Here is a 26964-nt window from a genome sequence, read left to right as displayed (position 1 = left end):
TTTGGAGCTGAAGTGTGGATGTCACTAGTACCAGGTGAACTGGCTACAGGGAAAGTGTGTCCATTGGCCGCAGCCAGTGGCGGGTTCAGACATGAGACATTCCTTAGGTTGGCACCAGCCTAGAAATGCTTCCTGTCCACTGTTCTGAAATCGGGGCAGGCCCTGAACCACACGTGGCCTTTCCTCTTTTGTGGGGAGAGAGGCTGGGCTTGGAGATCTAGACTTCAAGTGAGGAGCTTTAGCATGGACCTTCGCCTTGCTCGGATACAACGGGGGTGAAAGCCACACAAGTACCTAGGTAAAGAGGCTGATTCTGTGTACAGCTTCTGGGCCAACTGCAGTTACGGGTGCCTGCAGCTATTGCACTGAAGGCTTTTATGCAGGCTCACTGTTTGGGAGATCTTGGCCCAGTGTTCCCTCTTAAGTTTTCCCACCCACGTGTGGAATGAATTTTGTTATGTGCACCAATATGGAGGTGGTGTGTCACTCATCACCTCCATATTGGTGCACATAACAAAATTCACGTTGCAGGGCCGGGGCCGAGGGGTTTGGACTGTGGGAGAGTGAGGGCTCTGGCTCTGGGGTGGGGCCGGGGATGAGGGGCTCAGGGCTGGAGCAGAGGGTTGGGCTGCAGGGGTGTGAGGGCTCCGGCTGGGGGTGCGGGCTGGGGATGAAGGGTTTGGGGTGCAGGCTGCCCTGGGACTCTTCCCCCCCCCCCACCCCCCAAGCTTTCTCTCCCCGCAGCAGCACCTGGGCTGGCGGGGCGGGGAGTATGCGCCCCTCCTGTGGGAGAGGTGCGGCAGGGCCAGGGCTGGGCTGGGGCCACATCATAGGCACCTCTTGCCACGGCAGGTCCGGGCCAGGGCTGGGTTGGGGGAGGGGCGCCACTCCCCTGGCCGCAGCAGGTCCAGGGCTGGGCTGGAGCCGGTGGGGAGAGGCATCTCTCCCTGCCGCAGCCCTTAATAGGCTGATTTGTTGGCCGCACAGCTTAGCGGGAACTTAGTCTTGGCCCCGAAGGATTTGATGGGTACAGATGACGCATGCTGGCTTTCGCAGTGATGCAGCAGCTGGCTCTTCTTCAGTCCCCACAGCATGTGGTGCAAATGGCCTCAGAACGGCGCTTGCTAAAATGAGGGCACAGAGCTCGCTTCACTGCATAGGGAAGTGGCAGTTCCGAGTCTGGATCCGTTTCAGACCCAGACAATGTTTCTACCCAGACGAATAGGGGAAGAATGCTGCCAAATTTTCCTTATTCTCACAGTTGCTCTGTGCCCTCTTCAGAGCGTCTCCCTAGCCACCCAGAGCACGGAGGGGGATGCGTTTAGTGGCCCATCAGTGCTTGCAGTTGGTAGAAAGGATACTTCGTATTGGCTGCTTGAGTGACTCATCTTCTTTCCAGCCGATCGCGAACTTAAAGCATCCTTGTGCTCTAGAGCAGGGTTCTCAGCCAGGGGCTTGCAGACCCTCAGGGGTACGCACGAGTTTTCCAGGGGGCACAGCAACTCATACAGATATTTGCCTAGTTTTACAACAGGCTACATAAAAGGCACCAGCGAAGTCAGGACAAACTAAAATTTCCTACAGACAGTGACTTGTTTATACTGCTCTGTGTACTTCAAGAGTTGGCACTCTTGGTGTACATGACTTCTGGAGACTGCATGAGGTGCCAAGTTATGAAGAGTCCAACTTCGGAGCTGGGCGGCCAGAGAGCGGCAGCTGCTGACTGAGGGCCCAGCTCTGCAGGCAGCTGCACAGAAGTAAGGGTGGCGATCTTGTGATCTCCCTCCCCTCTGCAATAACCTGATGACTACCCCCACAACTCCCTTTTGGGTCAGGACCCCTGCAGTTACAATACCCTGAAATTTCAGATTTAAATAGCTGAAATCATGAAAATTACTATTTTTAACATCCTATGACCGTGAAATTGACCAAAATGGACCGTGAATTTGGCTCTTGTCTCAGCAGAGCATCCAGTAAGCTGAACTGATCTCAGAAGGTGCGACCGCTTTCAGATTGGATCAGCTCCCTGAAGTCTGTGGGGAAACCAGGATTCAAAAGGCTTTTCATCTTGATCACTGAACCCTCAGCCGGGTGTTAAAATAGTTGCTGTGCAGAAGTACTAGCCACTTCCGAAAAAAGGGTTGACGGCAGGAATTGTATCTGCGTTAAAAGGCAAAAGAATGACCAGCCTTTAATTTATAGAGGGCTTCTGGCTGAAAGCGTGAAAACCAAAGCTCAGGGAGGGAGAGAATGAAAGGCCAAAAGAGTTTAGTTCAGCTTCTCTAAACAAGTTCCCTTGCTGAGAACCTGTTAGTCCCAACAAGAAGGACTTTCTCCAAGCAGTTAGTGAAGCCCTGTCAGTGGGCTGTGGTGCACGGGTGAGTAGCCTAGTGGTGAGTTCCACTCTCCCATCTTACCTTTTCCCCCACAGGTTCTTGATTATCTGTTTGCACACAGCCAGCTTTGTGAGAAGGGCTTCGATCCTCTCCTTGTCGAAGCAGCTCTGGAAATGTACCAGTGTTCAGAAGAGAAGGTGAGGCTGTCCTGGTTCCATGCCAAGGGGAGGTGCTTTGCTCTGTTGTGGCGGCCGGGTTATTTCACTGACTTTCAGAGAGCATCTCTCGCCATGGAAGTCGAGCGAATGCCTGTTCGGCCATTGAGAAACCTCTGGTTTGGGAGCAGTTCTGCTCCGATTACAGAACTGTTTCCTCCACTTCTGAATGTCAGCCACTTCCATTATTTTTGCTACTGCAGTGTTTGCATGAAAACAGGAGACCTGCCTTGAGAGCTCAGCTGCTCCAGCTGCCTTGCTTGAAGTCCTCTAGCCATTTGTGGCACCAACTGTTTGCTGCAGCCGATGTCACAAAGGACTGATTTCAGCAGCAGTAAATTATTTGAAACTCTGATTTTGTTTCAATGCCAGAGACTTGGCTCCTGTGAAGCTGGGAAGCTGACTGTAAGAAGGGTTGGTGTTTAATCTCCCGGGTGCTAAGGATCATTGCATTCACTCTCCAAACGCTGCACTGAGGTCCTGGGGCTCATGTCCTGAGCACTTCAAGGGTGAGGCTGGGCCCTCAGCTTGTGCCCTGTGCCCCCTTTACTGTACCATTCCCTCTTTAAAATGAGCTGTCTCCTGACTTACAGCTTTGACAGCAAGACTAGGCAGCCAGCCTCACCCCACCCATCTGCTCCACATAGTCACTGGTCCTTCAGTGCCCGCGCTCCCTCTTTAGCTTGTGCGGCTGGTACATGCGGACCCCCCCTGCTCTTTCCTGGACTCAGGATGGGAATGGGACTTGGCAGAAGAAGGGTCAGGCAAGCACGAGGGGCAGCTCCTGGCATGGCAGATGTGGAGCGGCGTGGACTTGGCTGCAGGAAGGAATCTGCACTCAGCCCCTCCTGCAAACCTGGTGACAGAACCAGCTTCACCCAAACCCAGGAAATAGCCAGTCCTTAGATGACACCCCCTTTGGGAAAGGCTTACACAAGTTTGGTGGGAGGAGGGGAAGCCAGGGGACTTGTTAGGGACGTGGGTTGCAAATGAAACAACTTTATGCGAATTCACAATTCAGATGTCTCCTCCTTCTGTCAGTCCTTGGTGTCTGCTGAGACTCGGGGCTCCCAGTTGTGGTGGTGCTGTTGTTGGCCACCTGTCTCCTGGAAACTGGGGTGATCCCACTAACGTCCCATACGCTCTGAAGAGCCATGTGATAGCAAGGGCAGTTCTACAGTTCCCAGACTCAGCCCCATGAGCCTTTAGCTTCTAACAAGCATGGTCACAACTTCAAATTGAGACAACCTTTGGAGGCAGCAGAAACTGAAAGGGCGGGCTTTGGCCTACATGGCCAGTGCGGGGTCCAGACTGGTTCTGGCCAATCCATGGGTAAGGTGTGAAACCAGCAGGCTGCAGGGTGGCCTCAGTGAAGGGCATGTTGGGGACTGATCCCTAACTCTCGATGGAGACTGTGTAGGCCCCAACAATGGTCTGTAGCCTCAAATGGTTAATTCACGCAGCAGAAGTTAGTGATGCATAATAGACGCACTGCAGCCCAAGCATCATTGCCTGCTGGTTTCCTTCTTCTTCTTCTTCTTCCCATAGTGCCTAGGAGCCCTGGTCCTAGATCAGCCCCCCCATTGTGCTAGATGCTGTCTGAACACAGAACTGTCTAAAGAGCTAGCAGTCTAAGTCGGAATCGAGAGACAATAGATGGCGAGCCAGATTGACGGGGGAGTACAAGGAAACAGTGAGGCAGTGTAGGTCAACTGTGATGGGCAGTGGTCTCTGACACCAGCCGTCTAATCGTTGTGCAGCTTTCTGTAGAGATTACAAAGGCAAAGGAGGGTTTTGAAGGTGGATAACGAGGACAGCCAAACGGCTGCCATGCCGTTCAGTGTGCATCCTTTAAACAAGTGCGGTTGAACTGGTTTATCTAGGTTTCAGAGTAACAGCCGTGTTAGTCTGTATTCGTAAAAAGAAAAGGAGTACTTGTGGCACCTTAGAGACTAACCAATTTATTTGAGCATAAGCTTTCGTGAGCTACAGCTCACTTCATCGGATGCATCCGATGAAGTGAGCTGTAGCTCACGAAAGCTTATGCTCAAATAAATTGGTTAGTCTCTAAGGTGCCACAAGTACTCCTTTTCTTTTTGGTTTATCTAGGGCAGCTGGGAGTTTTGGCCATTAACTGAGCAGCCCCCATTCTGGCCAGTGGCAGGAGACCCGCTCTGCATTGCATTCCCAGCCCCCGTCAGCATCCCCTGAATCAAAGCTGAGCCTTTCCGGGAACCTTCCCCTTCTCAAACACTTAATGTCTCTCTCTCTCTTCTAGACAACAGAACTTCTCCAGCTAATGAGTAAATTTAAAGAAATGGGCTTTGAACTGAAGGACATTAAGGAGGTCTTATTATTACATAACAATGACCAGGACAATGCTTTGGAAGATCTAATGGCCCGTGCTGGAGCCAGCTGAAAACACTGGGGTTCTTGGAGAATAATGGAGAGCACCTCCAGGGGAAGGCAGTCTGCTGGCGTAACCAGACCGCTGTCATCTTCACAGCCGGAGCGTGTGATGTGCTCTCTCTTTGGGAAGAAGCTCTGCGTTTCGTGTACATTGGAGAATGCGACTGACTGAGCCCATTTGTGTGCGTCACTCCAGCGCACTCTTCCCATTGAGAGGAGTTAACTTCCTTTCTTAAATTAAATTTTGAAAGTGCCCTTTCCTAGGTTTCCTTTTCTGGTTTGGCCACGAAGAGTTTAGACTGCCCAAGCACTACTGGAATTGTACATAGACAAAGCTGGAAGTATTTCCCCCCTCTCCCCCCCCCCCCCCCCCGCCTCACTATTGCACTGGACTTGGACAGAGGAATACAAAGTTGGGTTTGAAACAAGAATGCTCTGGTTCTTTGAAGCTGCTTTCATGGTGTCAGCTTTACTGAAACACTTGACTGTATCACAGTTCAGATTAACTGAAGTTGACCTTTAGTGCAATGGACTTTTATTTGTATTGGGTTGAAAATTAGTCTGTAACTTAGTGGAACACTGGTTTCTAACCTGTCGCTATGCATAAAGAGAGAAGCTGTTCCTTTCCCTCTTGTTTTTGGCCCTTCTGCCACACACTTCTGCCAGACATAGGTGTCCAGTGCTTGAGTGGTGTGTAAACAGAGTTTCTTCACAACAGGTAAGCTCTGAACTCTAGCTGGACTCACACCCAGTGGCTGGTCCTTGAACCGAAGAGGTCAGAGCTGGGCCTCTGCAATCTCTCCCCTCCAGGTTTATAGGTTACTTAAACAAATGCCCTCCTAGGAAATCAGTTGATGGTCTGTTTTAAATGATAGTCAGTGTGAAGCAGGGGGTTCATCTTTCAAGCACTTTCTTTAAATACAAACAATATACTCACTGCATTCGTTTCATTTTTTTCACACTGCTTTAGTTACATATTCACTAACATCTAGTAATAGACATCAGGTTTTTTTTTTTGGTTTGGTTTTGATAGTTCAAAGTGTATTATGTTGTACATTGTTAAAGATCTAAATACATAAAATATACGCAGTTTCTTGATGAATCTTTAATTTGCTAAATATTTTGATTCTGCAGAAAACTCCTAATAAAACCCTAAAATGGAATTCCCAGTGTCCCGTTTCTATCTCTTGTGCTCCGGTTTCAGTAGAGGAGGTGAACTCCTGTTACAATTGGGAGGAGGGATGTAATCATAATCAGTCCCACCTAATAGGTCCTCCAAACCCAGGCAATCCCTGCCACGCCCAGATGTTCCATGCTTGTATTGTGTTTATTTGACAGAGCTGGACACAACTCACAAGGAACTATCAGAACAGGTTTTAAAATGTCACTGTTAACACAGACAAGTGAGAAAGTCTCTGTATTTGCTCCTTAATTCTGAAAGTTGAATTTTTCCCCAAGAAAAATCTCTGTCCAGGAAGAAACCCCCCTCAGAAAGGGCATGAAATGCATTGCCAATGAAGCCTACTTTAACCAAACCTCCTTTGATACAGATTCACCTTTTTGTGGTTGTCGTTACGTTTTGTTTTTTTTTTAAAGTCTGGTTGGAGGGTCACCATGTCAGCACTTATGGAGTATCCAAGCACAAACTAACCTGCCGTGGCTCCGATTTGCCCTGGAGCTGTTGGCTGCTTCATGCTAACTCACGCAGCCGTTTCAATACCACTCTCCAGCTTGTGAGAGAAGCTATTGAGACACTTACCTGTGAGCATATATCGAGCCAGCTTGCTTCAGGTTGTTAAACAAAAATCGTCAAGGAAGAACCCGACCAATGTCTTCCCCAGCCAGCTGGTCCTAAATTATGTCGCAGGGTCTCTGAATTCTGTTGTGCCTGGTGCAACAGGATGAAAATTCTCTGGCACCTTCATTTTTACCTTAAGGAAAGGGTGGGGGGAAGCTTAGTGGTTTATATATACAAGTTAATACAGTCAGGGCAATAGGCCAGTACTTATTCCTTACCTCAGGAAGTTTGGGACTGGGATAAGCACACTTGGGTGGTTTTTACTAAAACAATTGGCAGCAAAATGATCAATGTGTGACACTTCAGTTGACATTTTTACGTTTCAGAGTTAACCCGTTGAAATGAATGGGGAAGTTTGCAGCCTCCAGAGATATTGTCTGAGGCAGAGAACAATGAAAACATGAGGCATGTAAGCTGGGAGGGATAATTTAATCAGAAAAATGCAAACGATGATTGGAAATCATTTATGAATGTCTTATGAGATGCCCAAAAAGCCATAATCTAGGGAAGTGGTGGTGGTGGTGGTTAAATTATATTATATGAAACAAATGGTTGAAAGGGGAAGTGAAGAGTAATGACTATAAATCAGAAGTTAGGAATTGTAGAAAATTGATAAAGGGAAGCCAAGGGACACAAGGAGAAATGTATGGCCAGCAGCGTTTAGGACCATAAGGAGTTTTAAAAATATATTAGGAACAAAAAGAATACTGACAATGGTATCTAGTCCATTACTAGATGGAAATGGTAGAAATATCAAAAACGCAGAGGTGTTCAATAAATATTTCTGTTCTGTATTTGGGGAAAAACAGACTCCTCAGTCTCATATGGCAATAACTCTTTCCATTCCACTAGTATCTCTAGAGGATGTTAAACAGAAGCTACTAAAGTTAGATATTTTTCAATCAGCAGGTCCAGATAACTTGCAACCAAGAGTGTTACAAGAGCTGGCTGAGGATCTTGCTGAACTGTTAATGTTGATTTTTCACTAAGTCTTGGAGCACCAGGGAAGTTCCAGAAGACTGGAAGAAAACTAATGTTGTGCCAATGTTTAAAATGGGTAACTGGGATGACCCAGGAATTATAGGTCTGTCATTGATCCCTGGCAAGATAATGGAGCGGCTGATCCAGGATTTGGTTTAATAATGAACTAAAGGAGGATAATGTAATAAATACTAATTAACATGGGTTAATGGAAAATAGAGCCTGTCAAAAGATCTATATTTTTTTGGTGAGATTATACATTTGATTGACAAAAAGATAATGTTAATGTAATATACTTAGCCTTTAGTATGGCATTTGACATACTGCTCCAAGATATTTTGATTAAAAAACAAAAATGATATAAAATTAGCAGGGCACATATTAAACTGTTAGCTCTCCAAATGCAGCTGTAAATGGGAAATTATCTAGCAGATCCGTTTCCAATGGGGTCCCCATGTGGTTCTGGTGCCCACAATTCAAGAAGAATGTTGATAAATTGGAGAAGGTTCAGAGAAGAGCCATGGAAATGATTAAAGGATTAAAAAACCTGCCTTATAGTGATTGAGCTCTTTGAGTCTATCTGTTTAGCTAAACTAAGAGAAGGTTAAGGGGTGACTTGTTTATAGTCTAGAAGTACCTGCCTGGGGAACAAATATTTAATAATGGGCACTTCAATCTAGCAGAGAAGGGTATAACACCAACCAATGGCTAGAAGTTGAAGCTAGACAAATTCATACCGGAAATAAGGTGTACATTCTTAATAGAGTAATTAACCATTGGAACAATCTACCCAGGACTGTGATGGATTCTCCATCATTGGCCATTTTCAAATCAATGTTGGATGTTTTTCTAAAATCTGCTCTAGGGGTCGGTCTAGATGATCACATTGGTCCCTCCTGGCCTTAGAATCTGTCTGCCTTCCAAATCGTTAAGGGTTAAAATGACAGGGCTGCAAAACCCTAATCATCCCCTGCCTGCTGGCTGAGAGAGAACCTTATGGTTGCCACCAGTTTTAATGGTGAAAGCCTTGAAGAAAACCCACACTCTGCGGCTCTGGGGGAGGTGCTGGCAGCTGCCACTCTGCGTTCCAGGAGTTACGTACAGCGCTGTGGCTCCCATGCACAGCTGCCGCTGGACCTTTTTGGGACCAGTCCACAATGGTCTCGCTGCTATAACTGATTCTCACACTGCCTCAGCGCCATCTGTTCGTCTCCGGAGCACGCAGGGGCCAGTGGCAGCCTATCATGGCACTTGTTACACCAGGGCACATTTTTAAACTTCAAAATCTATTTCTATTCTTTGTTCTGCCACAGGTTTCTGGTGTGGTCAGTCATCTCTCCCTGTGCTCATTGTAACAGGGTGCAAGACTCTCGGACGGGAGGGGCTGCAGGCTGCAAATCATTTTTAAAAATAATTATCAATCGTGTGCAGCTGGTGAAGTTACTGGCCTGATGCTTCTGATGTCAATAGAAGTGCTGGGCTTGTGTGTGGGGATGTGGGGGTAATACTTCTCCCCCGTGGAGTATTATCTTTTACAATCTAATTTGGATTAGATCTCAACAATACATTTAATCCTGGACAAAGTGTACAAGAGCCTTTTGCAGTCAATAGAATTTTAATTTAAATACAGTAAATTTAAGCACAACACAGAAGTCAGCCATGCACGCTAGCATCCACTCACTGCACTCAAATTCCAAAGTGAATTAATTTTAGTTCTTAGTTTACGTGATTTTACGTGGTCAGGCTCTTCATACAACAAGGTTGTTCTATAAAGACTCTGTGCACACCCCATTCATCAATCTGAAATGAAAACCATCTCGATCATACCTGTAAAGAGACACCAACTTGCAGACGAATTAAAGTAACACCTAAATAACAGAACTGAAAGACTGGAGGGGGAAATATTGTTAGTGCATTTGACAGCAGCTTGTGTAGTCAATATTTCTGTTTCCTCTCCACACTCAGAACCCAATTCTCCAAACAAGTGGGCATGTAATGCACTACTGTGTGCTGAATGTTAATGCGTGCAAATGTTTCCAGGCTTGGTGCCTTAGTTCCTCTCCTGTTTATGAGAGTTTCTTACACAGTAACAGGAGAAAAAAATGCATTAAATAGAAAAATTCGATTGTGCCACCACAACCCAGGGACACATGTAGTACCTGAGAGGACTTACCTCCTTTTGAAAAAACTGCCTAGATTTCAAGTTATTGGGTATCCTTTTAACTTAACATTTACAGGGAGAATCACGCTCTGCTCAGTGAACTCTCATTGTGAAATAGGGTTGCTAGGCTGAAATGTGCCAGTTCTAATCCCCTTCATACAGGAGAACTGAGAAGAATGAGCACTGAGACAGAGCATTTAAGGCTTACATGGTGGTTCAGCTGAGGTGCAAAAATCCTGTATCCAAACTAGCTACCACCTCCTGGACGGCTGGCTGGTTCGCTCATCCAGATTGTCACTGATACATCCTGGAAAACTAGTGAGGTAAGCTCAATGGGTTTTTCATGCAATTGGTGTCACAAATGGTTCTTCTCCGGCCCCCTGCTTAGAAATGACCATTTTAAATAATGTGTCTAACCCCTCTCCCGGTGAACTTTCAGGCTTTTGCTTTGCTGAGCCTGTCTTTAAAACTCTTCTCCCTGGTAGATGGAGGTTTTATTACTCAGCTGTGCCTCCCTGCATGCCTTTGGGGCCCCTCTGCTTCCCAAATTTAAAGACACCGAGTCCTGCTACTTGCTTGAGTCTTCGCCTTGGCAGGCGCTCACTTCCTGCTCTGCATATAACCATCTGCCCAGAGGAACCCTCTCCTCCTCCTGTGACCACTGCATCTACTTCCCTCCCACCTCCTTCCCCCAGCTCCTGCCTAACCTGCATGCTATCCACAGCACTCCACCAAGCTTTGTCTTCTGCAAATATACTAAGAAATTGCTAAGGACACTATTGCAAAATGTCAGGATCTACCTGCTTGCAGTTCTGGAACAATGATTGACTGTCTGCTGTATCTCAGCCCCTCTCTGAGCATTCCTGACCCACAAGGGACGGAGGGGAGGGGAAGGGGCTTTCCAACAATCATGTATTTTAAAGGAAAATTCCCAAAGAAACTCAGTATCACATCTCCTCTTACCACTCAGTAATTAGAACCACCCACCCCTCCTAGGGACTAATGTAACAAAATCCATGTTCTTCCGTGGTTTTTTTCTTGACTACTGACTATCAAACATGTCTGCCTTGGTACATGCCAGGGTGTCATGCTTAAAGGATATAAAACAGGTACTTTCTCTCTCCGTGTCTGAATGCCTCATTTCCCTGAGCAGTGAAAGCTGCTTTCTAAGAGGCAAAGGCAACCTGGCTGGCTTCCTGGAGCTGCTGGTTTCAAGTGTGACTTGATGCTGGCTTGTAATCTGAATACATTAAAAACCTTAACTCCTCAGATCTTGGAATAAATCGTCTCTCTGCTCCCAGAGATAAGCCAACCGGTTACAAGAGGGAGACCTGACAGCAAGGGAAGTCAGAGAACTTTGAAAGATCACTTCTAAACTTAGGGTTGCTTTGCATATTTCTTGCCTTGGAATTCTGTTCCTGAGCATTTGTTATATGTGAAGTTTCTAGGAGCATTTGCACAGGGATGTTACCTTTGCAAAGCCCCAAGCTGCTGGCTAACACTGTATGTCTATCTAGCTGAAAGGTTACTGTACTAATGCTGGTAATAAGCCCAGGCTTCAGTGCAGTTATGGTTGCAGACTGGAAATTCAGATTCTCAAAGGATACACTTGTTATTTCACCCCTGACATTTATGATTAACTGCAATATTTTGATCAAGCCCCTTTTGGCTAGATCAAAGTTCTTTATAAACTCAGATTCCTTTTAGAATAGATTTTAGAATATGTTCAGTTTCTGGAGTACATGATCTAAGCATATTCTTCAAGGTCACTTACAGCTTAAGCTGGTATACTCCTTTGTGGAGCAAATGTGGGACATAAGAGACCTGTCTGTTGCATCTGTGGAGGGATCCAGTTGATGGCTCTGATGGATAGGGTTCAGCGGCCAACTTCAGGAAACAGTGAGGCTAATGAACGTCTAACTCCCCCACAACAAGCTGGGGATATTTTGCAGCTGGCTCAGAAGGGGAAAAATCAGTTCTGCAGTTTGATCTGAACGGGAGAACTGTACTACTGCATAAACGGCTGCAGTGGACAGACCTACAGCCACCCCACCTACCACTAGGCCAAGATCCTCTGATTAACTGGCACCAATGTAAACTCAGTACAGGCAGCAGCAGGTTACGTGCATTTTCAGTGCAAGTTCTCTTGCACATGAGCCTTCTAATAAGTCATTTATTGTCCATCACTTAAAGCATCCTTACGATAGGTCTGCAGTGTTAGTAGCGGGCACAGAATGACGGTAGCCACCACCTTGGTTCTTCTGAAACAATAAACCAGTCTGGCTGCAACTAGATTTTCATTAAACCTCTGTCTGGGTTATTTTACTCCAGCAAACAGCTGTTCACCTCCATTTCCTCACTCCCTTCTTCAACCAGTTCTTGTAAGTCTGGAATCTTTCTTTTCACAGGCTTTTCTGGTTTCAAAGTGTTTTCCTAGCTGCGTCATTTTCTCAGCAGCACACAAGTGCCTCTAACGAGAGGAGTGCGTCTGAAAACCGCAGACTGGGACTCCTGCTGCTGCAGTGTGCATTTTGAGGCTACAGAATTATTGCTTCAGAGCGTATGGTTTCCTATTATAAGGATGGACCTAAGAATACAGAGCCCCTGGCTTCAAACCAGATCTATAAAGATTTCTCATTTACTTAAATTTCTCTCAGCCATTATCTAAAATATATGTTAATCATAAACACCAAACGTTACACTTGCCACCTCCCTTGCTGCAGGGGTACCTGACCACCAACGGTGGAGAAATAGTGAGCATTTGTTGCAGTAACTAGTCAGTGTGGGATGAATGCAACCTGAAGCGGACTAAGGTGTTGTAGTTCTTTGCAGGGTAGCGTCAGTCTCGGGACAGGCTAAATAGAGCTGAAGCTGGGCTCGCATGCTTTGGATACACTTTGATTTCAGCATCAGGATTTCATCCAGTTTGGTCACATAATTTTCAAAATCCTACAGTGGAAAACAAATCAACAAAATTAATGCTGGACGGCGGATGATGGGGCGGAGGGGGAATAATTAGCATGCACAGAGTGAGGCGTGAGGAAAAGAGCTGCTCTTCTGAAGCAGTAAATAAAAGTATGTTTGGCATTCTACTTCCAGTGTCATCAGTGCACTCAATATTCTCTTGTTAAAGGCCTGACCTTGAGAAATAGCACAGCTCTGTTTGCAAGAGTCTCGGGGCCCCAGCTACTGGGGCTAACTGGCTTATTTACAATCTGCCTCCCTACTGCTCCCCCTGTACTTTTTTCTTCCAGTGAAGTTATTGCTGGCAAAGGGGGCTGGATCATAGATCGGGATGGTAACAGTCCTACATGACTATAAGAAAAGGAGTACTTGTGGCACCTTAGAGACTAACCAATTTATCTGAGCATGAGCTTTCGTGAGCTACAGCTCACTTCATCGGATGCATTCAGTGGAAAATACAGTGAGGAGATTGGTAAGCAACATAGTAAAAGCAGCCTGATTGGTTAATAACTTAGATTGGCTAGTTTCAGAGTAACAGCCGTGTTAGTCTGTATTCGCAAAAAGAAAAGGAGTACTTGTGGCACCTTAGAGACTAACCAATTTATTTGAGCATGAGCTTTCGTGAGCTACAGCTCACTTCATCGGACCTGTAGCTCACGAAAGCTCATGCTCAAATAAATTGGTTAGTCTCTAAGGTGCCACAAGTACTCCTTTTCTTTTTGCGGATACAGACTAACACGGCTGTTACTCTGAAACCTACATGACTATGGTATTTACTGGGTGCCAAATACAGTAGTAAGAAAAGCACATTTGAAATGGTCTCTGCTCTTGCCATTCTCCAGTTCAGCTGTCCCACCCTCTTCTCTCCAATCTCCAGGACAGATGCAACGCAAGCCCATTCCTATCAATGCACCTCAGTCCTGACCTGGTGGGAATCAGCACTATGACCATCTCCACAGCCCATTCAGTTGTAGGCCCCACTCAGCTGGGCTTGTCCATGCGATCTTTTTGTGGGGCAGGGAAGGTGGTGGGATGGGCTGGTGATATCAATACCTGTATACGAAGAACTGAACGGAGGCCATTAGGTCACATGATAGGAATTTGTGGTGTTGGTAAGAAAGCTCTGACTCGATCCCAAAGTAAATTTAAATTTAAGAATCGCTGTCAGCGATCAGTTACAGAGCACAATGACTTAGAATCATTTGAACTGTGTGTTATGCGGTTTGGATGCTCTACAACTTCTTATAAGGGGATTTGTGTTTCTAGATTATTATTGTGTTAGGGATTATTCGTTGGTTTTATTATGGAAAGAATACTGCCTGTGTCAACCATTTTATTGGAAGGTTGTATCTGTGTCTCCCATGCACTTCCTTAGCTACATTCAAGACCCATGCCCGAGGGAAAAGAGATTGATGGACAATAGGTGGGCTATTCTAGGAGCACCCCAAAACCTGTTTTTTGGGGTAACACACCACTGCCATGGACTCTTACTTGCCCATAGGGAGCAGGTGAATATATTTTCCAAGTCGCTTCCAGTGAATGATAGAAATTCAGGAGGAAAAACTTAAATATTTTAAAAAAGGAGAGCTGCCTCTGGCTAAACAAATGGAGTATTAGGATGCTGCTTGTCAAGCCCCTTACTGAACATCTCTGGAAACATTATTCAGTAAAGAAGCACCAGTGCTGTCAGCTGGAAAGCATGGTAGACTTGCCACATGGTGGCTCCCATTCTGAATTCTCTGAGGCAAGAGTCCCTGCAGCCACACTTGAAGTTTGAAGCTGTTTGGAATTAAAATGCCTTTGACAATAGGGAATGCAGAAGGGGAGCTTAGCTTCAGTGATACAGACAGAGAGCTGAAAAGGCAGCAAGACCTTGATCTGGGAAATGTAAAGTAAAACAATCCTGGGTTTAGAGGAGCAGAGGGGCTTGTTACAAAACCAGATGAGAGCTGTGTGCTTTTACAAGCAAGAGAAGAGGATAACTTGAGAGGACTGGCTGGTGATGATACACATGGGGCTGTGTGGATGCCTGCACAAGGTAATGGGACTAAAACCCAAGGTGTGGATTGTGATAGTTATCCAATTTCCTGTGATATCCTGGAGAAAACTGACTAAGTTAAGCCTTATTGAACTAAGTCTGAGTATTTTAGGAGTTCATTACAAATGCAAAGGAGTAAGTATTATTGTGGGCCTGCATGGCACTTCTTTAGGAGGAAGACAGGATTAATGCAATCTCTGGGAAGTATTGTGAGCTTCAAAAAACTATGCTGAACAATGGAGCAGACCTGATTGATCTTTTGGGACAACCCCCCCCCCAGATGTTCTGGTTTAACTTGGATTTAAACTTGGAGAGTGGTCAGTTTGGATGAGCTATTACCAGCAGGAGAGTGAGTTTGTGTGTGTGGTTTTTGGGAGGGGGGTGAGGGGGTGAGAGAACCTGGATTTGTGCAGGAAATGGCCCAACTTGATTATCATGCACATTGTGTAAAGAGTTGTCACTTTGGATGGGCTATCACCAGCAGGAGAGTGAATTTGTGTGGGGGGGTGGAGGGTGAGAAAACCTGGATTTGTACTGGAAATGGCCCAACCTGATGATCACTTTAGATAAGCTATTACCAGCAGGACAGTGGGCTGGGATTAGGTATTGTTTCATATTCTCTGTGTGTATATAAAGTCTGCTGCAGTTTCCACGGTATGCATCCGATGAAGTGAGCTGTAGCTCACGAAAGCTCATGCTCAAATAAATTGGTTAGTCTCTAAGGTGCAACAAGTACTCCTTTTCTATATGTGAAGTGGAATTCCTAGGAACTACTTAGGAGGAGGGGATTGCAGACTCCCTCATATGGACTCAATCTCTGAAGCTTTGCAGGGGCGAGGCAGGGTGCGGGGGAGGGGGTTTGCATGCTGCTCACCTGTTACCTGAGGGAAGTTCACAGACAAACTGAATAAAGGAGTAACTGACTTACTAATGAGTGTGCTTGTTCTGAGTGAAAGCTGTTATGAACTTGTGACCACAAAAAACCCCCTGGGTGGAGCTTGAAGGACCGATCACCACCTTGAGCCCTGGCTGCAGCTGGGGTGATCTCTGGTAAGCTTACCAGCATACATGCAGCTTCTTTAATTATTTTAATATATTTTCTCTGTAATGCTTTTACCTTAAGGATCAATGTATTTTCATAGAATGAGCTGGGTGATAACTTACTTGTGGTCAATTACACTGTTTACTCTCTCTGAGGAGAGAAGTGAAACAGGCCTGCTTAGGCAGTCTGTCTTTTGCTGGCGATATCACAACATAGTCTGGGAACTGTACAGCCTGGAAATACCCTGATCAGGAGGGAGAGAGACATGGATCTCCACCCCAGAGAGGGGATAGGAGAGGAGCCTGGAGTGGGAACCCTGCCTGGACCCTAAAGGGGGAATATAGGGGCAGTTACCCTGAACAGTGACAAGGATATCCTAAGGCAGTGGCTCTCAACCTTTCCAGACTACTGTATCCCTTTCAGGAGTCTGATCTGTCTTGCATACCCACAAGTTTCACCTCACTTAAAAACTACTTGCTTACAAAATCAGACATAAACATACCAAAGTGTCATAGCACAATATTACTGGAAAATTGCTTAATTTCTAGTTTTTACCACATAATTATAAGTCAATCGGAATATAAATATTGTACTTACATTTCAGTGTATAGTATGTAGAGCAGTATAAACGAATCATTGTCTGTATGAAATTTTAGTTTGTCCTGACTTCACTAATGCTTTTTATGTAGCCTGTTGTAAAACTAGGCAAATATCTAGACGAGTTGATGTACCCCCTGGAAGACCTCTAGGTACCCTCAGGGGTACATGTACCCCTGGTTGATAACCACTACCCTAAGGAATCCGTAGTGTGACTGAGGGAAGCAAGCCAGAGCTGCAGTGATGGAGCAGGACACAGTGGAAAGAACTGGGTGAGCGAGGTCCTGCTGACTAGGAATCAGCAGATCTGTGGTGGGACAGGTAAGGGAATCCCAGGTGAGAGATTGATATGTGAGGACCTTTTACTAATGTCTATATACAGGGAGACATCATGTTTCACCGGTGTGCTGATTTTCTGAACTACTGACTGTAATTTGACCCACACGGCAGTGACAAAAGCTTCATGTGGGAAGTAGAAGCATTCTGAATGCTGTGATATCCCTGGAGACTGGTATGAGATAAGAAAAAGATGTTTTAACTTAAACTGTTCATAGTCAGCATGTCATTCTCAATCTCTAGCCAAGTAACTGGCAGAGTGGAGATCAGCCAAGGCACAACAAGCCTTGGAACTGAACAGTCTCCTAAAAATCTGACTCGGGGATCAGATAAGGTTCGGCTCCAAAAAAGGGGAGAGACTGAGAATGGGAATTGATGGGTAGGATGTCACTAATTCTGATTAATGCTCTTTAGGATTCTTACAGAAGTTCAGTGAGCACTGAAGTCATCATTTGAAACACTTACTGCTGCCGACATCTGATTTATCAAGGTCTCTTCCTTAAAACATAGGGATGCCATTTCATCCAGCTGCTCTCGATGGGCTTGAATCACAACCTGCCTAATTAACATAACAAAAAAATAATGATGGTTACATAGCTCTCCGTGCCACCTGTAACAATTATGAGTGGGCTCTGACAAACTTCTAAGGAGAGGAAATTCCACAGATGGAGGGCTTCAGCTGGGAAAGCTTTGCCACTGAACATATTCCAGGCAAGATCTTCATGTCATGTACACCTATGTCGCTCCGTTGACTTTAGTGGCCTGTGCCAATTTACATCAACTGAAAAGCTGGCCTGGGGCATTTAAACAGGCTTAAGCTGCAAGCACTTCTCAGCTGGTCTTTGCTGTGATGACGGGGTACAAGAAAAGAAGAGTCTTCAACACCTTGAACTGAGTCTAGAAGTAAACAAGTAGCCAGTGCAGAGACTTTAGCACAGAAGCTATGTATTTATGCTGGCCCACACCACACAGAAGGTTGAGCAGCTACTTTCTGCACTAGTTTGAGTCCCAAGGACAGTGGATTGCAGTAGTCTAGCCACGGATGACTAAGAGGGGAGTGGCCCACAGCTTCTTGGCTAGTCATAGATGGCATAGTGGCCCATAATGCCTCTTACCAGCTGGAATCCAGGAGCAAAAATGCTGCCCAGTAGGACCTTGAGACTGTGAACCATGCTGGTGAAAGTCTGGCACATGACCTTCCATACACAGTGCAGACACCTCTATTAACTCCTCTAGGTGCTTCTCTCTGCCAGCAAGCACTGCTTCTGTCTGAAAGGGGTTGAGTCACAGCCAGTTCATCTGGATCCATGTCTGTTAGATAACGGGAGGGCAATGTCTAGCTCAGAGGTGGGCAAACTCATATCCGGCCCGCGGGACCCTCCTGCCTGACCCCTGAGCTCCTGGCCAGGGAGGCTAGCCCCCTCCCCCACAATCTCAGCTCACTGCGCCGCCGGTACAATGCTCTGGGCAGCAGGGCTGCGAGCTCTTGCCAGGCAGCGCAGCTGCAGAGCCGCAGCCTGACCCGGTGCTCTGTGCTGCACAGTGGTGTGGCTGGCTCCAGCCGGGCAGCCCGGCTGCCTGTCCTGGTGCTCTGGGCGGCACGGCTGTAGTGCCGCCAGTCACCTGCGCTCCAGGCAGTGCGGTAAGGGGGCAGGGAGCAGGGGGGGTTGGATAGAAGGTAGGGGAGTTCAGGGTGGTGGTCAGGGGGCAGGGAACAGGGGGGTTGAATGACGGCAGGGGTTTCAGGGGGGCAGCCAGGAAGGAGGGGGGGTTGGATGGGGCAGCGGGAGGCAGTCAGGGGCAGGGGTTCCGGGGGCAGTCAGGGGACAGGGGAGGGGCCCTCCATAAAATTTCAGAAACCCTATGTGGACCTCAGGCAAAAAAGTTTGCCCGCCCCTGGGCTAGCTTTTACTATCTTGAATGTGGGTATCTGATTTTGCTATCTGGTTAGCTGGACTGGCCGTTTCATATTTGTTGCCGTAGGGATGCAGTAATTATCTAACAACTTCTCTATATATCTGACTCCAAAAAGGTGTGTGTACGTGTTTGTAAAATACATATAGCACCATATAAAACATTTAAGCAAAAGTACAATGTGTGTGGTCAGTGTCTCTAGTCCATGCAACAGAAGATAGTGTACTAGATACAAACTTACTGAGCCTTTCCCAGTGCTTCTCTGTTCCAGTTTGATGTTTCTGACGTATTGATCTGGGCGCTAATGATGGATGCATTTGGGCGAGTGTTTTGATTTGCTAATGATCTGATCTCTCTGGTAACAGATCTTGAATCCCGTTCCGCAGCATCACCACAGTCTTGGGTAAAAATACTCTGCATCAGTTTACTCTTAAGCAGCCCTATTTCCTCACCACTGAATGACAACTTGAATGTATCTTCAGAATGGTTCAAGTCCTTGCTCCTGAATTCTGACCTGGGCTGCAGTGGGCTGCTTTCTCTAGAGGGGGATGAAGTTGTACACTCCACTCTTCCTGCATTCAGAATGGATGGGGCACATGAAAAATAACCCTTTTCAGGCAAATCAGCATGTACGGTCTGAGACGTAGGCCCAATGTTGGGTCCTTTACTCATGCTAGATTTTTCTGGGCCGCTCAACAGGCTACCAGTGGTATTCTCAGCATCGGCATCATACTGCCTGCTGTTACCCAGACATTTTCTGCACTTTAAGTTATGAAGAAACAATTCATCTTCATTCTCTCCACAAGGGTTTTTGACTCTGACAGATGCTGATGCTTCTGTCAAGTCTTCATCTCGGACAAATAAACCATTAATAGAACTTTGATGTGTGTTCCATGGAGATGAACCTCCAAGGCTACAAGAAGGCTTTGCATCATGACAGGACTGTGAGAGCTGCTTGTTCTCAGTTTGTGGGGAGTGCTGCAGAGTGGACTTCCTTTCATCATGGTACATTTGTTCACCCAGCTCAGGCATGCTGCCTGTTGGTGAGGCTTTATTTCTGAGAAACTGCCTGTCCTCTTCCTCTAATCTTTTGCTGGGGCTACAGGTTTTTCTTTCCAACATCTGTTTCACTTGGAGAGCCTCTTCTTGATCAGCTGCCTCCTCACTATCAAGGAATGACCTTGTCAGAGGGGCCATCAGCTCCGAAGTGAATTCTGATGAAGTATTAGAAGCTCCATAGGGGCTAGCTCCATTTTTTAGTTTCTTCCCTTCTACGTTTCCTGCAACTGGAGCTTGTCCATCTTTGATGGATTCTTCCCTTTGTGCATGTGGAAGGCTGACCTTGTTGCATTTTGTAGTCCCCGAATCCAATGTGTGGAGAACATGGAGACTTTGTGTCCCCTTTTCTGGGAATGAGGAGTTTTCACCAGGATAAACTAGATGTCTGCATTCAGATTTGTATTGTTTGTGATCAGCTGGTAAATCCTTGCTGTTTTTCCAGTTATGGACAAGTTCTTCCCGCAAGCAATAAGGTTTTTCTGCAGTATTATTGTTCACAGAAGAATCAATAGTGAAGTCGTCCTCTGTGCTCCACTCAGATTGAGTCTTGCTGCTTTCTCCATCTATAATAGGCTCCCCTGGTTCTGGAAATGTAAAGTCCTTCCCATAGTCCCAACTGTCATTAAGTTCATGCTCTTGTGTATGTGTTGCATGTTCAAACAATAAACCCTGTCTCTCTTGGCCTTTCTCCTCCTCACTTTCTTGTTCTCTCTGATGAAGGAAAAATGAAAGTTGGCTGCTCTCACTGGTGTTTCTTTTAACTTTCCTTTGGTTGGATATAGGTGAGAAAGAGTCTTCACTAAAATCACTGTCGTCCAGGTCTTCCAGCAGCATCCCCTCTTTGCATTGTGAGTCCGTGGGAGGAAGGCTCCAGTCTTGTTTAACTGTAATTTCCTGGGGCTTGTATTGGGCTAAAAACCTCTCAAGTGGTTGATAGTTCAACTTCTGCTGTAGAATAGGTAGCTGCTGAAACTGCTGGTGGTAAAGGCGCAAATGTTGTTCCCTTTCTTTCTGATGTGGAGGGAGATTTGCCCAAGTTTCAATGCACGGTTTAGTAAAAACATTTGCACAGCGCTGACTGCTGTCTGATGGGTGATTGCCATCTCCAAAGGAAAAGCCATCTCTGGAAATGAGCTGCTTTTGTACAGGTTGCACTGTCTGTATTTTCAGGCATCTGACAGGTTGTTTATCTTGAATACAATTATCTCCTTGGCCACTCTCTTTTGTCTCTGGGACTGCAGCTGTTGCGACAACAAAATCTTTTCCAGTATGATGCTTCTCAGATGGCAGTGTCAGATCATCAATCTTTTTCTTCATGGGATGCCCTATCTTTAGCATTCCTTTAATGGGACTGGTGCGACTGAGCCATGGTGAGCTCGGATTTCCTTTGTGGACATGACCCTTGGCTCCTTTTGGGGTAGAGGAAAAAGGGACATTGGTTGGATGGAACACTGAAGGGGATGCCTTTATTCTCAAAGAACTTAAAGGATGATGGAGTCCTAGTTTTACTTTCTTTGGAGAGCTCTTATCTCCCATGTGCGTGGAAGGAGAGTTTTGGATACGTTTTGGAGATACATTTCCAGCTATCCGACATCTGTTTGTGACAGGGGTACAACATTTAATCCCTTTCTTTAGTTCTTTTACCCTGTAAATAAGGACTGTGCATTAGAAAAATTAAATGCTTTCAAATAATTTACAATATCATTAGGTCAAACTAATACTTTGGTACATTAAATATTGACTTCAATGTCACAATTTGGATTTTAATCATTGGCTAATCCATGGAGGCATCAGATCATCTGCTACAGAAATGCAGTTACTTCTGTGGAGGTTTGCAGCAGCTGTTTCAATGGGGAACAATAACAATACACAACAGTTTTAAATTAGGAAGTGAAGAATACCTCTGACCAATTTAAACTGAAGGAAATTGTATCTACTTCTCCTCTCCTCAAGACCCACGTCCATCTTGATGTCTATAGGAAATTAATGAATTAACATGGCTTTTGGTGATTGTCTCTTTTATCTTTCTCCTCCACCCTTTTCTGTGTTGCTTGTGTTCAGAGTCCTTGACCCGAAGAGTTCACAATGCATTTTCCTCTGGGTACGGACAGCATCTAACATATTCTGGGAAGTACCATCATACAAATAAAACTAGAGTTTGTCAAGGATGTTGGGGTTATCAACCTTACTGTTATGAGGAGTACCATGAGATTTGAATCACTACTAGCTGTTAGGACCTAAATTATGTAACATCTGAAAGAAGAATTTAAAACACCTATGAGAATTAAGTGCCCCAATATAATAGTGTAGCAGATGAAGATTATGTTTATGCACTGTAAGATGCATTTTTTGCTCTTTGCCCTAAGAACTCACCAGTTGATGCAATCCAAATATTTTCATCTCAAACCATAACTCCTTTTTGACTCTCAACATGGAAAATTTAAGTCACCTACCTGTCAGCATATCGTAATGTGTTCAGGGTGTGTTCCGTAGCTATGTGGCTAGGTGACACATTAGCTATCATACACGTCTTAGAATTTCCAATGAAAGAATCTTTTAATACCTTGGAGGAGGAGGAAAAATATAGCTTAAGATTCTCAGCAACTAATGTATTTCTTTTAAACAATCCAGTTTAACAGTTTAGAACCAAGTGTCCCTCTCTTCTCCCACCTAAACAACTTGCCTCTGTGATTTTTCATATAAGATTTAAACTGAATTCAAGTGTTCAATCTGTCCTTTAAACAAGCCCATTTTCTTACTAGGCACCCCAAAAGTGCTGGTGTGTTTGGGAGAATAAAGCATATGTTACAATTAGAGTAACGTAATCCTGATTACAGCTTGCATGATAGTATTACAAAGAATGTAATCACGAGACTATCTCTAAGTGGTTGTCCACCATATGAACATCTCAGAACAACTGATCTACAAGATTCTCCATATAGAACTTCACACAGGAATAAAATAACTTTATCCTGGAGTTTAGTGAACTCTCCACCACACCATTCATAAAATCATAGAATATCAGGGTTGGAAGGGACTTCAGGAGGTCATCTAGTCCAATCCCCTGCTCAAAGCAGGACCAATCCCCAACTAAATCATCCCAGCCAGGGCTTTGTCAAGTGGACCTTAAAATCCTCCCAGGCAGGAGATTCTACCACCTCCCTAGGTAACCGATTCCAATGCTTCACTATCCTCCTACTGAAAAAGTTTTTCCTAATATCCAACCTAAACCTCCCCCCGTCTGCAACTTGAGACCATTACTCCTCGTTCTGTCATCTGCCACCACTGAGAACAGTCTAGATCCATCCTCTTTGGAACCCCCTTTCAGGTAGTTGAAAGCAACTATCAAATCCCCCCTCATTCTTCTCTTCTGCAAACTAAATAATCCCAGTTCCCTCAGCCTCTCCTCATAAGTCATGTGCTCCAGCCCCCTAATCATTTTTGTTGCTCTCCGCTGGACGTTTTCCAATTTTTCCACATCCTTCTTGTAGTGTGCGACCCAAAACTGGACACAGTACCCAAGATGAGGCCTCACCAATGTCGAATAGAGGGGAATGATCACGTCCCTTGATCTGCTGGCAATGCTCCTACTTATACAGCCCAAATTGCCGTTAGCCTTCTTGGCAACAAGGGCACACTGTTGACTCATATCCAGCTTCTCGTCCACTGTAAGCCCTAGGTCCTTTTCTGCAGAACTGTTGCCTAGCCATTGGGTCCCTAGTCTGTAGTGGTACACGGGATTCTTCCGTCCTAAGTGCAGGACTCTGCACTTGTTCTTGTTGAACCTCATCAGATTTCTTTTGGCCCAATCCTCTAATTTGTCTAGGTCCCTCTGTATCCTATCCCTACCCTCCGGTGTATCTACCACTCCTCCCAGTTTAGTGTCATCTACAAACTTGCTGAGGGTGCAATCCACACCATCCTCCAGATCATTAATGAAGATATTGAACAAAACCAGCCCCAGGACCGACCCTTGGGGCACTCCGCTTCATAACGGCTGCCAATTAGACATGGAGCCATTGATCACTACCTGTTGAGCCTGACAATCTAGCCAGCTTTCTATCCACCTTATAGTCCATTCATCCAGCCCATACTTCTTCTTCAACTTGCTGGCAAGTATACTGTGGGAGACCGTATCAAAACCTTTGCTAAAGTCAAGGAATAACCCATCCACTGCTTTCCCCTCATCCACAGAGCCAGTTATCTCATCACAGAAGGCAATCAGGTTAGTCAGGCATGATTTGCCCTTGGTGAATCCATGCTGACTGTTCCTGATCACTTTCCTCTCCTCTAAGTGCTTCAGAATTGATTCCTTGAGGACCTGCTCCATGATTTTTCCAGGGACTGAGGTGAGGCTGACTGGCCTGTAGTTCCCCAGATCATCCTCCTTCCCTTTTTTAAAGGGGGGCACTACATTAGTCTTTTTCCAACTTCTGGGACCTCCTCCGATAGACAATTCCCCGGGGAGTAACTGTCTGTAGCTTTTGCTGTCAGCTGGCATTAACCTTGTGAATGCTTATGTTTCCTTTATAATCATAGAATCATAGAATATCAGGGTTGGAAGGGACCCCTGAAGGTCATCTAGTCCAACCCCCTGCTCGAAGCAGGACCAATTCCCAGTTAAATCATCCCAGCCAGGGCTTTGTCAAGCCTGACCTTAAAAACCTCTAAGGAAGGAGATTCTACCACCTCCCTAGGTAACGCATTCCAGTGTTTCACCACCCTCTTAGTGAAAAAGTTTTTCCTAATATCCAATCTAAACCTCCCCCACTGCAGCTTGAGACCATTACTCCTCGTTCTGTCATCTGCTACCATTGAGAACAGTCTAGAGCCATCCTCTTTGGAACCCCCTTTCAGGTAGTTGAAAGCAGCTATCAAATCCCCCCTCATTCTTCTCTTCTGCAGGCTAAACAATCCCAGCTCCCTCAGCCTCTCCTCATAAGTCATGTGTTCTAGACCCCTAATCATTTTTGTTGCCCTTCGCTGGACTCTCTCCAATTTATCCACATCCTTCTTGTAGTGTGGGGCCCAAAACTGGACACAGTACTCCAGATGAGGCCTCACCAATGTCGAATAGAGGGGAACGATCACGTCCCTCGATCTGCTCGCTATGCCCCTACTTATACATCCCAAAATGCCATTGGCCTTCTTGGCAACAAGGGCACACTGCTGACTCATATCCAGCTTCTCGTCCACTGTCACCCCTAGGTCCTTTTCCGCAGAACTGCTGCCTAGCCATTCGGTCCCTAGTCTGTAGCAGTGCATTGGATTCTTCCATCCTAAGTGCAGGACCCTGCACTTATCCTTATTGAACCTCATCAGATTTCTTTTGGCCCAATCCTCCAATTTGTCTAGGTCCTTCTGTATCCTATCCCTCCCCTCCAGCGTATCTACCACTCCTCCCCAGTTTAGTATCATCCGCAAATTTGCTGAGAGTGCAATCCACACCATCCTCCAGATCATTTATGAAGATATTGAACAAAACCGGCCCCAGCAATCGGAATGAATGCTTGGGAAGCTATGCAAGTGTCCAGTCTCCAAGGGGTTAACAATATGCAGTCACCAAATCATGGCTTATTTAATTTTATTACTATCATTTCAACTCTGTTCAGTGAAGTGTCAGTCACTGGCTTGGTTTTTGGTTTTACCTGAGTTAACTTGCTTTGCCGGAAAGGAGTATGAGCGTGTTCCTGATCCAGAGCCCGAATACATTCCTTTAACTAAAAAGGAGAGAGAGAAAAAAATGTATCAGTCACGCAACAAAAAGGAGAGATTGAAACGGTACCCAAAACTATGAGAGTTCACTATTTCCCCTGTCACCCTTATATCCTTAGAACAGACAGCAGCAGACTACGCTTCCTTACACTAAGGAGTGGGGAAGGCTGCCGGCTTCCGGAGACCCACAGATAAACATATCCACAATAACACTTGCAGTCTTAACGTCTGAGTGACTATTTCACCATCCCATAACAAAAGAGTCCCTTTGGCAGATTAATAATGGACACACACAAAACATTAGGGCTATGCTTTCAACACAGAGAGTGGGATTTAGCTATAGAACTCCCATTAAAATTAATGGGACCTGAGCAGCTACATGCAAGTGTGCCTTCCTGAAAAAGATACCCATGATCTATTTTCTTGTTAATAATGATCAGCAAGAACAGCACGTAATCTTGGAGAAACATCTGCCTCTTGATTTGTTCGTTGCCTATTAAAAGACTGATATTTTCAAATGTCCATCTCTTTTTACCATGTGTCTTCACCAGCACAAGTAGAAGTGTGTCACAATCCATACCAGACTCGGATGCTTTCTACGATTGAGAAAATGAACCATGGGCCCACTGAGGGAAGCCATTATTAGTGAGAGTACTAGCAGTGACAGGAGAAAATATCTTGAGACAGATTACAGTACTGTGGTAGTAACTCTAGCTTGAGACAGACATTGCATTCTTAATGGGACACCATCCACTTCAAATCCATATTTTTTTTTCTGAATGTATTTTAATTATTGTTAGAAATTACACCTAAGAGGCCTCTAACTGAAAGAGATTCTCTATTTTAGGGTTTTATACTGCTAACCATAACAAGTATCTGAGCACTTTCCACATGAAATCAATAGCAACAAAGTCTCTAGTGAATGTTATAGATTTTAAAGCCAAAAGTGACCATTATGATCATCTAATCTGAGCAACTGACATAGGCCAGAGAACCTCATCCAATAATTTCTGCACTGAGCTCATAAACTTCTGTTTGAGCTATAGGAGATCTTTTGAAAAGACATCCAGCCCTGATTTGAAGAGTTCAAGTGATGGAGAATCTGCCACAGTCCTAGGTAAGTTGTTCCAATAGTGAATTATTCTTAAAATTCTATGGTATTTCTCCCTTTTTGGGGTAAAAACTCTGCTTGGGGTAGGGTTCAATGGTAGACCCCTGTGATAGCACCTTCAGAGGAGATTAGAGAAGAAAAGTTTATCTTTTCAATTTATTCACAAATTGCTTTGTAATGCACCTTTAATCAGTTTCACTCTGTCTTGCACAGTCAATTTTCTCTAATTTTTGTGGGTTATTCACACAACAAGAAGTAAAAGAAAAATCCGACTCTAAAACCACAAAA

The 26964-nt window shown here is 45.3% G+C and overlaps 2 protein-coding genes across 2 annotated transcripts in view; one reads left to right on the top strand and one right to left on the bottom strand.

Moving 5' to 3' along the window:
* Window positions 1–6123, top strand: part of UBAP1 (ubiquitin associated protein 1) — a 53173-nt gene extending 47050 nt beyond the window's left edge. The window contains exons 7-8 of the mRNA XM_048850323.2: window positions 2432–2533; window positions 4830–6123. Coding sequence (XP_048706280.2) covers window positions 2432–2533; window positions 4830–4970 — 243 coding nt within the window. The 3' untranslated portion in view covers window positions 4971–6123. The remainder of the gene's footprint in view (window positions 1–2431; window positions 2534–4829) is intronic.
* Window positions 6124–9335: 3212 nt separating this feature from the next.
* The window catches only part of KIF24 (kinesin family member 24), a 42628-nt gene continuing 24999 nt past the window's right edge, over window positions 9336–26964 (bottom strand). Inside the window, exons 9-13 of the mRNA XM_048850860.2 lie at window positions 25499–25570; window positions 22304–22413; window positions 19033–21495; window positions 17343–17436; window positions 9336–12849 (exon numbers count right to left, since the gene is read on the bottom strand). Of these exons, the coding sequence (XP_048706817.2) occupies window positions 12709–12849; window positions 17343–17436; window positions 19033–21495; window positions 22304–22413; window positions 25499–25570 (2880 nt within the window). The 3' untranslated portion in view covers window positions 9336–12708. The remainder of the gene's footprint in view (window positions 12850–17342; window positions 17437–19032; window positions 21496–22303; window positions 22414–25498; window positions 25571–26964) is intronic.

The sequence above is a fragment of the Caretta caretta genome, chromosome 5, assembly GCF_965140235.1.
Source record: "Caretta caretta isolate rCarCar2 chromosome 5, rCarCar1.hap1, whole genome shotgun sequence".
NCBI lineage: Eukaryota > Metazoa > Chordata > Testudines > Cheloniidae > Caretta > Caretta caretta.
This window is presented reverse-complemented; position numbering and strand designations above follow the sequence as displayed.